Here is a 16087-nt window from a genome sequence, read left to right on the forward strand (position 1 = left end):
GAACAGGTTGCCGACCCCTGGTATAAGATCTGAGCTGGTAAAACAAAAATCCTCATCAGCAGGCGTTTTTGAAAGTGGGGGGGACACAGCTGCCAATCACAAATTTTGCCGGGGACATGTCCCCGGCGTCCCCGGTTAAAATGACGCCTATGCGGGCGTCTTTTCCACGGCGCTTCGTGGCACATCGCCGTGCTTCCGTGTCCGGTGTGCTCCAGGCGTTACATCGTTTTCACACATTTATCGGCCATCACAGAGTCCAGACCCAAATCCCATTGAGAATCTTTGGGATGTGCTGGAGAAGGTTTTGGGCAGCGGTCAGACTCTACCATCATCAATGCAACACTGGACAGAAATAAATCTGGTGACATTGAGAAGCTAATCGAAACAATGCCACAGCGAATGTGTGTGTAACCAAAGCTAAAGGCGGTCCAATTAAATATTAGAGCCGTTGTACTTCCTGTCTTCTTCACAATGTCAACATGGACGGTGCACGCAGTGACCTGTACTTTTCCAGATCCCTTATGATTTTGTCAAAAATTTCAGTTGATGAGGTTCATCGTATCGTCGACACTTTTTCGTCTGCTCCACAAGGCAAACGGGAAAAGGGATTCAAATTGTACATACCCCAGTAAGTGCACAACTACGAAGGTGAGTAAACAGCACGGCTGTGGTAACTAGTGCGGACTTGACTAAAAGGGGCATGACATTATTATTAAGCAGAAACTACAGTTTTTTTCCTTTTTGCTACCTGGACCTTATTTCTACTATGCAATACGTTTATTTACTCACCCGGAGAACTTCGGTGCTACTTGGAGTCCGAGAAATATCCATCTACGATCAACGTCTATCCATAATGGGAGTTGTGGCAGCAGTGCAGCTTCTAAATAAGACATTATCTGCCACTAAAGTCCAGTGATTTGGTATGAATCACTGGCTCTCTTCCCCCGTTAGTTCGGAGCGTCTCGGTCGTGCTTTGTTGTTATTTCACAAACGTTTGGTGAAACTAGCGGCTGTTTGCCATCTTCGCCTGTTGTCTAGCAGCTATGTAGGAGCAGGTTGATACACACACACACATATACTAACACAGGCATGCCAATCAAAGCAAAGTTTTACAATTAAATGTCTTAATTAATCCTCTCATTTTCCACGTATTTTCATTAGCACAATAATAGCCAGAAATAACTAACCTTGCGGTCGGAACCCGGAAATTTGCAATTTTCCGTGCACAGGGTCAATTACTCTCACTTTGCCATGTTGTACCAGTCTCTTGTTCTCAGTTATAATCAGAAGATGTCGTGATTTGATCATCTCTGTCATTACTCATGTAATAATTCATTCAGTCTATTTTTGATGGTCTTCTAAATGGGATGTGTTTGCGCAGTCGCTTAGGGCCTCACCTGTCGAGCCAGGCCAGCAAGTTCTTGGCAGCACCAATCAAATCCACCACTGATGTGAGGAAATCGTTGGGCAGCCTTCTAGAGGCTCGTCCGTCATAATGACCGCCCCGCCGCCGACCAAGGATGAAGTTCTGGAGGTTCTTTGCTGAAGCGTTCAGCTTGTGGGACAGTGTTCGGAGATTCTCTGTCTCCAGGCCGTAGTTCTGGAAGATAAATGAAAGGTTTTAGATTTTCCTAAAAGGACAACAGTTCACTTAACAGATATTCTTTTTCTCTGCATTATATGAAAATGCAACACATTCTCACTCCCAGCGCATCAAAAACAAACGCTTGGTCCGCCACCCTCTGCATCAGACCCCTGACGCCCTTTTTCATCACTTATGTGCGAAAAGGGGTTTTCCCTTTTCTGACTGCAGATGCCAGTCCAAACAGCTTTAAAAAGCCCACAGTGCTCATTTTACAAGTTTATTTTGCATTCAGGATTGCTGCTTTTAGCTAGTTATGATTCACAATAATGCTAACAAGGCTAGCAGCGGTCTGCAGTTAATTCTGTGTTTAGTTCTGCTTCAGTTTTCCTGCTTTACTCAACAAGTTAAATCTCTTTTTCTTTTGTTTTGTTTTCTGTTTCAACAATCCTCATAAAATGAACATATGTCACACGCAGTTCCCTGATTTACACACACACACACGCGCACACACACACACACACACACACACACAGCATAAATGACAATCCCCACGCTAAAAAAGAAAAACAAAAGAAAACAACGTCAGCAACCTTCCGAGTGTATTTTTTTATTCTGATAAAATTAAAAGTTCTTTTTCTTGCAAATTCTTGACTTTACAAAGTCAGAGAATATCCTAGCTTTACTTTATGCGTTTAGCATGGAAAATAATTTTGTTCTAGCAAATGTCTGACTTTCTGACAGAATATTCATTTCTTTTTGTAAATATACAAAATGTATGTCAACATGTCAGAGTTTTTTTTTTTCTCTGAAATTTACTCTTGGCAACTTTTGTTCTGTTTTTGTACCATAGCTCGCAACTAAATATGCTTTAACTGGTTCAAGCTGGTTAAAAAATTAATAAGTTCATAATAGTTGTTAGAGTTTATAATTTTTAAACCAGTCGGTGAAAACAAAGTTAAGACACACTCAGGAAAAACCTTCACAAAATGACGCTCATATTCAGGGCTTTATCCTCACATTCTCGGTACATCCTATAAGTGGCTAACTGTGTAGCCATTTTATCATTTTTGAAGCCTTTTGATGAAACTGTGATCTTTTGTGCAGTGAAACAACACACAACTATTACATGTTCACTGGAGTGCAACAGCACCAGCAGCATGGAGGCAAAGCCCAACACGCCACTGTGAGCCTTTTAAATAAACACACACACATTGTGCTCGGTGTCCCAGGGCACCTCGCGTCATGTCCTACCTGACAGAGACTTCACACACACACACACACACACACACACACACACACACACACACACACACACACTTATTATGTCAGAAGCAAAGTAAGGCATATCTATTCTTCCTCTGCCTCTAGATCTACACAGTCACGACCACAGTGACTATGAGGGTGTCACCGTGGCAGCAGAGAGAGACTGAGAAGAGTTATAGACAGTTGAGGAACTAAGAGACCAAACGCAGAAGGGAGAGGACGACAGAGAGCACCCAGCAACTCATCTCAGCAGATCTGGGTCAAGCACACACTATGCCTGCATGATTCTCTGTATTCTGTGTGAATGCACAAATGCACTCGGAGCGTAGACGTTTGCGCCGTTGTAATTAGGCCGTCATGATTGGATGTGAACCTGAGCACCTCCTGGGGACGGAGCGCTGATGCGAATCGGGGGGAAGAAGAAGCTGAGTGACTTTGTGGATATCAGCACAAATCAACACTGCATGAAGACATTACAACTCAAGTCTACCACCAACCTCACCCCCTCTAGTTGCCATGGTTACCATTTATGGAGTGGTCTCTCCTTTGTGCTAATCTTTCTCAAACATTGAAATCCCAGTTGAGCACTGCACAAAACATGTTTGAGCCATAAGAAGGACTTCACCCTGAGGTCCACTTTCTTTCGAACCCTAAACCTTTGCTGAGCTGCATTTGGGGGAGCTTCAAAGACAGAAATGTAAGCATTTCTGCGCGAGTGGTGTGGACATCTTTGATCCCTGAATCAGCATGATCAGTTTTGTACGATGTCTAAATTACAAAATGTGTTCAGCAGGCTTTAGCTGCATTTTGTCAACTTTACATGAGACAAATTCTTTTTGCTTTTTTTCGAGGAACATTTATTTACAGTTGTGTTGCCTAAATGAACAACAAACGCAGGTTGAGAAAATGGGGTGATGTAATGTTAAGTTATTATTTTTCGCAATAAAAACTACAGAGATGAAGCCAAGGATGGCGATCAAAATAACTGCTGAACATCTGAGGACTTCTGTCATATGGGCTCAATTAAAAATGAAAATAAAGATTTTAAGATGAATGTGTGAATGAGAAATGAATTTTGAAGTCCTAAACTGATCCTGACATGAATCATAAAGCTGTGCAATCAGATGAAAACCATGCCCCCCACCCAAATAAACCAAAACCCAATAATAATAATGCATATTTGCAGTGGTCTCTAGTATGAATGAATGCTTTGTGACTCGTTCTCTGGGAGAAAAAGCTCTGGCGCTCCTGTTCCAGGAACTCTCTTTGGTTCTTGAAATGCCATTTTCAATGTAATTCAAGATTCTACTATGCTTTTGCAGAAGATATGAGTTAAATAAAAAATATATACCTGTCATGAAACAATAGGCCACAATGAAAATGGTTCAAATAAGGAACCCTGTGGAACACCACAGGTATTGGGTGAACACCAGTCCTGTGAGCAGCCAGGGAATGCAAATTTAAAGGTCTTGTTCACTCAGTTTTTAATAAATGTGCTGTGGTCTCTAGTAGGAACAAATGCATGGGGAGGCAACAGGGTACAAGTCTTAATTAATAATATTCATGATCAGTGTTGGGAGTAATGCGGTACAAAAGTAATTAATTACTGTAATGCATTGTTTTTTGCTGTAATGTGGTAATGTAAGGCATTACAGGGAAAGAAAATGGTAATATTTACTCGGTACAATCGTCAGTAACGCGGTAATTACAATGCATTTTTAAACCCAGAATCAAGCTGCGTTTCTTAAAAATTCAAATTGCAGGAAACCCGAAGAAAGATCCAGTATCTGCATATATTACGTCATTTATGGACTCAGCTTTGCGGGCAGAGAGGACGCAGCAGTAACGGCTCAGCTGCGTCCTGCACGCGGCCGCTGTAACATTCACAAAATCGCTCCACTAAAACAAAATAATTCACCTGCGATCGTTCATATCAGCGCATGTTCTCTGGTATTTTGTGCTTTTCTGACGTGCTTTGCCTCAGCTGAGTTAATCTGGGCTCCGGTGATTTCAACTCATTGCTGCTGGAGCGCCGCGCATGTGAAGATCCCTCTGGCTGATAGAAAGTAGGAAGTCTAGTTTACAGTTTTTTCTGGAAGACGGAGAAAACATGCAGCATGCAGGAAGGTTAGAGAGAGAAAGGGCAGGAAATTATTCAAATAAAATCAAGAAAACAAAACAAAGTGCTTGAAAACAAAAAATGTAGGTAAATTTATCCCCAATACTCATTTTTACCAGTGAAAAGCAATAATATATACGCTTTTAATATTTATACATGTGATAGAATTAGATCACCCCAGAAGTCAGTCCCACATCCAGGGCCGTATCAAGGCATTTGGGGACAAAGGCTAAATAGATTTGGAGCCCCCACCACCTCACTCGCCGCTCAGTTAATCTAAGATGGCAGCATGCTGAGAGTACAGATTGTTGTTGCATTTATTACATAAACAATCCTTCTAAAGAACTGTTTTTAACAGCAATCCTAGCTCAGACACCACATCACCTTCCACCGGATATGTCATGAGTTCACCAGGCATCAGATTACCAAACTCATACTGAAGTTATTTTTGGTGAAAGTAACTTAAAGTAATGCAAAAGTAGTGTAATGCCTTACATTTTAAAATCAGTAATATTGTAATGTAATGAATTACTTTAAAATGAGGGTAACAAGTAATAAATAATGCATTACAGTTTTGAAGTAACGCCCAACACTGTTCATGATGTGCAAACATCTCAGCTCTGATTATCTAACGGCGATGTAACTTTTCAGCTGTCTTCTTTCTTGGGTAAAAAATTGCCATAAGTAATGTTTTATCTCTACCATTAACACAAGCCTGAATGTGGTCAACCTTGTTGTGCTAATGGTTAGCGTCTACTAGCTGAGATGTGCTCTGCTCACTCCTGGCTGCTAAATCAACACAAACCAAAGCTGGGTGGGGCCGTGAATGCTAATTCTTCCTGTGACGTACAGTGCAGCAGTAATTTCTTGTCTAGAAAAAATGTTTTAGCTCAGCATGTGTATGCAACTTAGAGTAATTGATCACATTTTTTAAAAATAACAAGTATTACACAGTTTCTCAGTTGACAAGACTTTTAAGCCCTTCCTTTGGTTAGTTTTCACGCCTAAATGAATGAATGAATGTCAATCGTGAAACTGTCCACTCCAGTTGCTTTGTTTCACTCACCTGAGTGTTGTGTTTGCACCTGAACGGATCCGCTCTGACCTGTACCTACACTGACTTGTATATAGTTGCTGCTTCCCTATATTTTTATCCTTTCACTGGGTTTATTTCTTAATTCTATTTGTTGCTGATCATTTATCCTTTCTTACACCAACGACTGCAGCCATTTCCTAATGTTGTGATTCTCACACATATTTCAATAAAACCCTTCTGATACTGAGTCCACTGATCTCAGGCTCAGGGGGAGAGAGGTCCAGAGTCTGGGGGCCACAGCAGCAGATGATCTGTCACCTTTGACCTTTAGCCTGGTGCTGCACAACCAGTAGGCTTTGATCACTGGACCTCAGGGACCTGCTGGGGGTGTAGGGACTAAGAAGATCACCAATGTAAGATGGTGCTTGTCCATGTAAGGCCCTATAGACCAGAACCAGGATCTTGAAATGAACCCTGAGGTTGACTGGCAGCCAGTGAAGCTGGAGGAGAAGCGGGGTGATGTGGGTGTGTTTGGAGGACTTGGTCAGAAGCCGAGCACAGGCGTTCTGAACCACCTGTAGACGGTTCAGGGAGGTTCTGCTCAGACACGTGAAAAGAGAGTTACAGTAGTCTAAGCGTGAGGAGATGAAGGTGTGGAGAACTGTCTCAAGTTCAGAGCGAGACAGAATGGGACTCAGCTTAGCAACGTTCCTGAGATGGAAGAAGGAAGAGCGAACAAGAGAACTGACATGAGAATCCAGAGATCAGGGTCAAAGGTCGCACCAAGATTGCTGACAGAATCGTTGATCATATAGCAATAAGTCCCTGGACCTCCTCACCATTACACATCATGCCCATGTTAAGGTTCCTTCACTTAACTCTGCCTCTCTGGAAACTAACTCTTGTCTGGACCAAACGGCGCTGGTGTAAACGCTCCAACAATGTCGTTAGCTAGCTCGAAGATTCAAGAGACGGTTGCATATTTGCTTTAAATCTGTACAACAATTAACTCCATGCACAAATATGCGACTGAGCTGCAGAGGCAGATACGAAATCTTTGCAGCTCCCTGCATCAAATACATCTTTATCGCAACACATTCTCACACCCAAAGCATCAATATGTGACGATTCAGGACGCCCCAGCGTGTCAGGGGACGACGATTAGGGACACACTGATGACGCACCGTCCCAGAGCGTCGGTATTCGACGCCGGTGGTGAGACGGACATTAGAACGACTTGAGAACTACTTAACCTTCCCCTCACCCCAATCCTAACCTTAAGGTCACAGTTACTGACCTTAAGGTTAGGATTGGGGTGAGGGGAAGGTTAAATAGTCGAATAATTTCCGTGTGACCGCGGGCGTCAGACACTGACGCCAGCGGAGCCACGTGTCCCTGCGTGTCCCTGATCATCATCTCCTGACGCGCTGGGGCGTCCCGAATCGTCATATATTGAGGCTTGGTCACACGCGTCATATTTTGACGCTTCGGGTGTGAGACTGTGTTGCTCTCTGACATTCCCTGTTTTATTCCCAAACATGCCTGTTTTCTTTCTGGATGACTTCCTGCCTATAAAGTGGTCCAATTAGTAGCACAGACTGCAAGAGTGACAGCTGTGTCAGTGTGTGGAACAGCCTCTCAATCTGAGGAGCCAGATTATGGTCTTCTTCATGACCGGTGAGTTTACAAATGATAGTAAATAATCTGGTTTGAGTGGCAAGCTGAGGAGTGTAGTAAGTAACAGATGGACAAAAGCTTACCCCAGAAAAAGTATTATACTATAACTGATCCACATGGATGTTATTTTTGATGTTTAGTTCTATTTTTCTTCTTTTTTGTAATCTATTTCAGATCATTTATGGGTTACTGTCATGTCAGAGCAGTAGTGTAAAATCTTAAATGGAGATTTTGTGACAAAATACCCCCTAAATAAAGGATGTTACAACTTAACTCAACAGTAACGATATACACATGGAACATCGTTGTTTACGAAAGAGGAGATGACACAGATACATTGTTAGCTGTAGCCCTTTAGTGGAGGAGAACAGAAATAATACTGAAACCAAATCTTTGTCTTGTTCATGTTTATAACAGACATGTTTGTAGTGCGACCCAGGGTCCATTTTCTGAGTCATTTTGTGTGGTCTCCATTTGCTTTTCTGGAATGGTGGATTTGTATGTATTTAGCATTTTTAAAGTGGCCAGATCATGCTATTTTAAACATTTGAGAACAAAGGTAGACACCATAAATGATGCAATATCACTGCTACAATTGTCAGCCGGTGTCGGTACAGTATCTACTCGGGTGCAAGATCGGCTCGGGGTCCTTCGACTGCCGATGATGTGAAAGTACGGCAAACCCACTCGGACAAAATACCCTACACATCTATACTGTTGGAAAGAATTTAGCAGTTTCGTTATTAAAATAATGTTTCTTAAGACGTAAGTTTGTGTTTATAATAGTATTTGTAAAATAAAACACTATATTTGATTCATGTTGAACTCCTCTTTGAGCACATCCCTTGAAGGATCATAGGTATTAGCAACACCTGTGAAATTGTATTTGCAGGAAAGAAGTGTGTCCCGTTTATTGAAGTATTTGTGTTGAGTTTTTGACGTCTTGTCCATGCGTAGTTCAGTTACGCTCATAGCTCTGGAGTTAAAAGTTTTCTGGCTTTACTAAAATACCTGTCTGTACTTATTTGATTGATGGTAGTTTTACTTTCTATTAGACTCCAAATGTAATCATTTGGCACGTTTCTAATTCATAATTTGTAATAATGTAATCGGCGATATTAGCATTAGCATTCCTATGGGTTTTTCCATGTATATTAGCATTGCGCTAACCACTCGCTGCCAAATTGCAGCCTTTGCCATTAGAAAATCTCCTTTAGTCACATCGCAATTTAATTGCACATGCAGTTAATCGTTCAGCCCTAATATACTTGCAGCTCTATGCTAAAAGTGTATTTTCAAAGAGGTAATGATGGATTTCTTTGTAAAAGTTATCTTTCCAATAGAAAAAATTTGCCTGGACCAATGTCACGTGATAACAACGTTACGTGATTACGTAATTCCGTAAGGTTCATGTTCAGCCAATCAACTACTTAGACGTCATCGGCAGTCGACGGACCCGAGCCGATCTTGCACCCGAGCAGATCTTGTACCGACACCGGGTCGCGTCGGCAGCAGCCTAAGCACAGAAGCCCAGACTTCCCCACTGAGATGCAATTTTATGTTGAATACGAGTTATTTTCATCATCCTGAATCTATATCTGAAAATGAAGCGGTGTAGTTCAGCGAAACCCCGCCCACGCCCGTTCCGACAAAACTTGCCTACAACAGCGTCCAACTCTGTTATTGTATTGGCTTTGGTAGTCCAACGGTTAAACCATCTTCCTCTCAGCTCATCCAAGTTTGACTTCCAGTGTCTGCAGTAACTTGTTTAGCCAACTGAAGCAGATTTATTTTAATATATTTTAGATTTATTGACCATTTTCTGCAAAATATTTGGTGTCTCTAAAGTTCTTTGAATTTGGTCGTTTCCAAGCAGCATCTTAATAAGACTCTGCCCGAGCCAAAAGTGGTCTTGTTTATAGAAATATGAAATGTGCTTTTTAAAGAAGCCAGGCTGTCATTTTTCTTCCCAGACCTTGTTTCTTGGTCTCAGCAGGTAATGTTTATTGTTACTACGTGTGATTTATCTGATAGCAAAAGCAACAAAAAGCCAGGCCCAGCTTGTAAAATACTAGGTAAATATTATCTGGTAAAAGTACTCACAACAGTATTTTAAAGGGAGACTAGGCAGTTTGGCTTGCTTTTAGCACCCCCTAGTGTTTGTTTAGTAGAAACAAAAGCAAATGTTATTTGCTCGCTGTACGTTGAGCTTTTTAGCAACTTAATCTAACAGCTGAAATGTCTCCCATCCTTCTTTAGTGTCCACAGGAGCGATTCATCACTAAATTAAACAAATCAGCTGTGTTCATGATCTAAAACATGCAGGAAATGTGCTGGAAGCAGACTGCCGTGCCAGGTATGTCAGCTACCATTTGTTTCTAAGTTCCAACACAGCGGAGCGGCACTCTAAAATTGCAAGTGCGGTAGTCTGGCCTCACAGGGCGTTGGAATGGCATTTCATTAACCCTGTAAAGAGTCATTTTTGCACATATACTCTCCAAAAAATGATTTAAAATTTGAAAATGTTGCAAAGTATGCCTTTAATGGTTCATCCAGCTCACTTGGCATCCTTAAATGTGTGTGTGAGAATGTGTGTGTGAGTGTGTTCAGTTCCAGCATATTTGATGATCAGCACTCAGGGACACTCGTTCCCATGCTGGAAGATTTGAATGTAAAAAGGTGATGATTAGCCCTATCTCTTTCTCTCTTACACACACGCACACGTGCACACACACACACACACACACACACACACACATGCACGCACTCACACCTCACACAGCTCTAACTAATCCAGCCATGTGTGCCTGAGAGATAAGGTGCATGCTGCATTCTCTTCCTACATACTCTCCCTCTCTCCTTCCCTCTCACCTTTCCTCTCCCTCTCTGGGAGAGTAGCACCTAATTCCCCCTAATTCTCTAATCCTGAGCAGGGCCACTGCATAGACAGCCAGACCTGACCCACGAAGTATGCACCAAGCTAAACCATGGCAACGCCAATTTTCTTTTCTTGTTTTGGGCATTTGTTAGGCTAATAACTGGTGAAGTAAAATAAACACCCAGCACATTGTATTACCGTCCGTGAGACTTTAGTAGGTGAATTTTAGGGTTCATGCATTTTTTATTTATTTGTTCTGTTTGAATCTGTTTGATTCTGCTGCAGACAACTTTACAATTTGCTCAAAAGTGTGGAATCAATGCTTTAACGAGTAACACTGCTGCACAGACCCAAGTGTGGGTCAACTGAACCAACATGAAGGGGAAAACTGTAAATGTACATTTAAAGAGCAATTCACCCCCTACCAGATTCTTACTCAACTCCCACTTCCTGTTTGAAAAATGCAACAAATGCTGTTGCCTAGCAGACCAAGAGGGCAGAGCCGCTAAAAAATGCACACACACACACAGGCTCACAACGACATTGTGACATCATATGGTACCAGCTAATGTTCTAGGGTACCTCTTAGCCAATAGCGATGGCAGATTTAAATTCAAATGCAGTGCAGAGTTTTTACCTGACAACGGCACAACACTGACAGTTTTAGGCAGAAAATTAAAATTTTAACTAAGATGCACTAAAGTGCAAAACTATTGACTACGTGTGTCCGCAGCACGATTAGACATGCATTTATATAGTTTATCAGGAAAAAAAGCTGATTTGGGGGTGACTTGCTCTTTAAATAACACATCCACAAAACAACAGCAACAAAAAAAGATATATGCATGATTCCAAAAGTTTAAGTGTTTCCCAAAAATTTTTATGAAAAAAATTATATTTATTTATTTATTTATTTATTTATTTATACATATGAGAAAACTACATGTAAAAAATATAATGTACAGTCATCAGCAGATTTAATAGAAAAGAATCCAAGAGGATCCGGTGTGCAATGGTGCCAGTTCCATCTAAGGTATGGGTCTGACACGACCAGAGGTGTCCAAAGTATTCACACTTATCATTCAGATATAAGTACTAGGGTTTAAAATACTATGTAGTAGAAGTACAAGTATCAATCAGTGATGTACAAAACAAAAAACTTAAGCTGCACCACAGCACTATCACATCTTCCCAAACATTTAAACTAAAGTCCAAAATCACAATAATGTTAGATCAAAATGTTAATGCTGATCATTTTGGGATACACAATTATACATGTATCAGTCACATAAATGTTCATTGAAAACGTATGTGTTTAGTGCAATACTAATGCATTAAAAACCATATGTGGCTGTAGAAAACAGTAAGGGGTCAGTTCTGAAAATTTTAGATGACTGTGGCTCCAGATCCGGAGGTTGCAGACACATGGCTTAGCATGTGCTAACACACCGACACCTAATCCTTACAGACTTCCTGTTTTTGCTTTTTTTCTCACCTGAATTTCTCAACTCATCAAGTAAATTTCAGTATCAGACAAAGCTAGCCTGGGTAAAAAGAAAAGGCCTATTTCAAACAATGATATTGCTCACTAAGGTCTATGTGAAAAAGTAATTGATGATGCAACGTGACTCAACCACTGACTCCGTTTGCTTTGCAACATGGATGCTTTATCTCAACAAATAACACAAGTTCGAAGGAGTTCAGCCATGTTGTGGAGATGCTAATGCCAATGGTTAGCTTCTACTAGCCAAGCTGTCTCCTGGATGCTAAATGTCACACCCTGTCCTGTCTCCCCATTCTGTTCAGTCATGTGTCTTTGTTAATTGCTCCCACCTGCATCTCGTTTTCCAATCACCCAAGCTCCCAGCCCTCTTGTATTTAAACCTTCTCAGTTCTGTGTCTCTTGTTGGCTCATTGTTTCATTGTCCTGCGTGTTCATTATTAAATCCTTGTTTTAAATGTTCCTGTCTGCCTGCCTGCCTCCTTCCTCACCCGCGTGTGGATCCTCACCTCTGTTTCACTCACCGGCATGCTTGTGACAGAATGACCCAACACACATAAGGATCCAGCGGGGAGGTTATCCCTTGGGATAACCTCTTCCTCCGGTATCGCCTCGCCGCAGACGCCGCCGCCGAGTCCGGGCCTCAGCGATCCTCTCCACCCTCCCGGAGCCGGATGGAGAGTTGGACGGGGAGGCGCAGATGGACTGCTCCTGCTATGTGGGCACCGGACTGGCTGTGTGCTCCCCCAGAGTTGGCCCACGGCGTTGGGAAGGATGCTGGGCTTCACCGTCACCCCTTGTCCCAGGACGGAGCCGCGAGCTCGCCGCTGCCCCGGCTCGGCGCGCCAGCTTGGACTCCGCCCCCAATCAGTTATGCGGTCCCGCCTCCGGTCCAGTCAGCGGCTCCGTCATCTGCAGGGGAGGGACCACGCCTACAGCCCAGCAGACAGAGCTCGCCGGCCTCCAGGCAAAGCTTGGCCGGATCCGTCAGCTCGTCAGCCTCCAGGAGTTCCAGCTGGACACCCTATCCTCCCCGAATCACCAGGAGAAGGTTCCGGTCCAGTCAGCAGCTCTCTCGTCTCCAGGCCAAAGGGTCGAGCCCGCAGTCCACCCAGCAGAGCTCGCCGGTCTCCGAGCTGAGCTGGCCCAACTCCATCAGAGCCTCAGTCTCCAGGAGCTCCAGCTGGACAATCTATCCTCCCTGCTCTCTCAGTTACCGGTGCCACCATTTCAGTCAGCTCCAGTTCCAGCGGTGACCCAAGAGGCTCTTCCCCCGAGCCGGCCTGTCCAGATGTCAGAGCCCAGTTCGGCGGCTCCAGCCAAGGAAGCGGTCCCATCTGCAGCAGCTCCTTCTCCACTCCAGAAGCCGGCGGTCCAGAAGCCGACGGACCAGAAGTCAACGCCCCCGGACCAGAAGTCGACGCCGCCGGACCAGAAGTCGGCGCCCCCGCACCAGAAGTCGACGGAGGTCGACACCCCCAGCCCTGAGGTCGACGTCTCCAGCCCTGAGGTCGACGTCTCCAGCCCTGAGGTTGACGCCCCTTTGTGTCCAGAAGTCAACGCCTCCTCGTGTCCAGAAGTCGACGCCTCCTCGTGTCCAGAAGTCGATGCCTCCTCGTGTTCAGAAGTCGATGCCTCCTCGTGTCCAGAAGTCGACGCCTCCTCGTGTTCAGAAGTCAACGCCTCCTTGTGTTCAGAAGTCGACGCCTCTTCGTGTTCAGAAGTCGACGCCTCCTCGTGTTCAGAAGTCGATGCCTCCTTGTATCCAGAAGTCGACGCCTCCTCGTGTTCAGAAGTCAACGCCTCCTTGTGTTCAGAAGTCGACACCTCGTCGTATCCAGAAGTCGACGCCTCCTCGTGTCCAGAAGTCGACGCCTCCTTCTGTCCAAAAGTCGACTCCTCCAGTCTTGTGGTCGACGCCCCTTCCAGTCCTGTGTTCGACGCCCCTTCCAGTCCCGTGGTCGACGCCCTTCCCAGTCCTGTGGTAGACGCCCCTCCCAGTTCTGTGGTTGACGCCCCTTCCGGTCCTGTGGTCGACGTCCCTTCCGGTCCTGTGGTCGACGCCCCTTCCTGTCCTGTGGTCGACGCCCCTTCCGGTCCTGTGGTTGACACCCCTTCCGGCCCTGTGGTCGACGCCCCTTCCGGCCCTGTGGTCGACCCCGCCTCCGGCCCTGAGGTCGACATCCCTTCCAGTCCAGAGGTCGACGTCCCTTCCAGTCCAGAGGTCGACGTCCCCTCCGGCCCTGAGGTTGACGTCCCCTCCACTCCAGAGGTCGACGTCCCCTCCAGTCCGATGTCTCCTCCTCCAGTCCAGTGGTCGACTGCTCCTCCTCCAGTCCAGTGGTCGACGGGTCCTCCTCCAGTCCAGTGGTTGACGGCTCCTCCTCTGGTCCAGTGGTCGCTGTCCCCAGTCCAGTGGCCGACGCCGTCCCCAGTCCAGTGGTCGACGCCGTCCCCAGCCGTCTCCAGCACAGTGGTCGACGCCGTTTCCAGCCCAGAGTTCGACGATGCCGCCTCCAGCCCAGAGGTCGACAGCGCCGCCTCCAGCCCAGAGGTCGACGATGCCGCCTCCAGCCCAGAGGTCGACGCCGCCGCCTCCAGCCCAGAGGTCGACGACGCCGCCTCCAGCCCAGAGGTCAACGCCGACGCCTCCAGTACAGAGGCCGACGCTGCCAGTCCAGAGGCTGACGCCGACGCCGCCAGTCCAGAAGTCAAGGATGTTTCCTGCAGTGTCTCTGCCTCCGGTCACCGCCGGTCTTGCCCTTGCCAGGCGCGAGCCTCCCAGAGCCCGTCGTCGTCTTCTCCTCTGCCGCAGACGCAGGCTCCCAAGAGCCAGTCGTCGCCTCCTCCTCTGCCACAGACGCATGCCCCCAAGAGCCCATTGTCGCCTCCTCCTCTGCCACAGACGCAGGCCCCCGGACTCTACTGGTCCCTGCCTCCTCTCCATCGGTCCCTCAGTCCCTCGGTCCCTCTCGGCCCTCCCTCTGGGTTCCCCTCCTCCCGCCCTGCTCTGTGTTCCTATGGGCATCTGGGATCCGCCCTTTGAGGGGGGTACTGTCACACCCTGTCCTGTCTCCCCATTCTGTTCAGACATGTGTCTTTGTTAATTGCTCCCACCTGCCTCTCGTTTTCCAATCACCCAAGCTCCCAGCCCTCATTTATTTAAACCCCTTCAGTTCTGTGTCTCTTGTTGGCTCATTGTTTCATTGTCCTGCGTGTTCATTATTAAATCCTTGTTTTAAATGTTCCTGCCTGCCTGCCTCCTTCCTCACCCGCGTGTGGATCCTCACCTCCGTTTCATTCACGGCACGCTTGTGACACTAAATCAACAACAGCCTCCCCTGTCATGAGCCAAAATGGGCGAGTCCATGAATGCTAATTTACAATGTGATGAATATGTGAGTGGCTTTTTCTGACTTGAGCGTTTTCTGTTTATTTGTATTGTGGCTCATGAAAGAAATAGGTGTAGAAGAAGATTTTCATGTTCAGCTTGTATGGTAAACTCCAAGTGACAGTGTATTTCAAAAAGAACATGTTTCTCTATGAACTCGCTCTGTAAGGTCATAGTTCGGACGTTCTCCTTCAGTATTTTCTGCTAGAGGGCAGAAGTCATGATTCCAGCAATTACAAAAAGTTGTCCAGGTCATGAAGCAGAAAAGCTGGTGGTATGAGGTGTTAGCGAAAGTTTTATTCGAGCTGGAATGGAATGCATACCTTGCAGAAAGTTGCCTTTTTATCTCATCAGTCTGCAGAATGTTCAGAAGCATTTAAGATCATTGAGATGTTTTAAAGGTAAATGTGAAGCGAGTCTCTGGTGTTTCTGGTCAGTAGAAGCATTCTTGCCCATTAAAATCTCCCAACACTTTTCTAGTTGCAAGTAAGAAAATCACATGATTTTCTGGTTGCTGTGCAGTTTTTCACCTGGAACTTAGAAATTCTGATCTCCAAGTAAAAATGGAAAACACCATCTCACCATTTACAAATTGAGACATTTGTAGATTGTTTGATAAATTTGGGAAATGTGCTAC

General features: G+C 45.1%; 1 protein-coding gene across 3 annotated transcripts in view; it reads right to left on the reverse strand.

Moving 5' to 3' along the window:
* si:ch211-26b3.4 (connector enhancer of kinase suppressor of ras 2) overlaps nt 1-16087 on the reverse strand; it is a 137337-nt gene that overhangs the window by 87265 nt on the left and 33985 nt on the right. For all 3 annotated transcript variants that reach the window (XM_015969383.3, XM_015970190.3, XM_015970981.3), the window contains exon 3: nt 1398-1600. In XM_015969383.3, coding sequence (XP_015824869.3) covers nt 1398-1600 — 203 coding nt within the window. The remainder of the gene's footprint in view (nt 1-1397; nt 1601-16087) is intronic.

The sequence above is a fragment of the Nothobranchius furzeri genome, chromosome 1 (genome assembly GCF_043380555.1).
Source record: "Nothobranchius furzeri strain GRZ-AD chromosome 1, NfurGRZ-RIMD1, whole genome shotgun sequence".
In the NCBI taxonomy this organism is placed as follows: domain Eukaryota; kingdom Metazoa; phylum Chordata; class Actinopteri; order Cyprinodontiformes; family Nothobranchiidae; genus Nothobranchius; species Nothobranchius furzeri.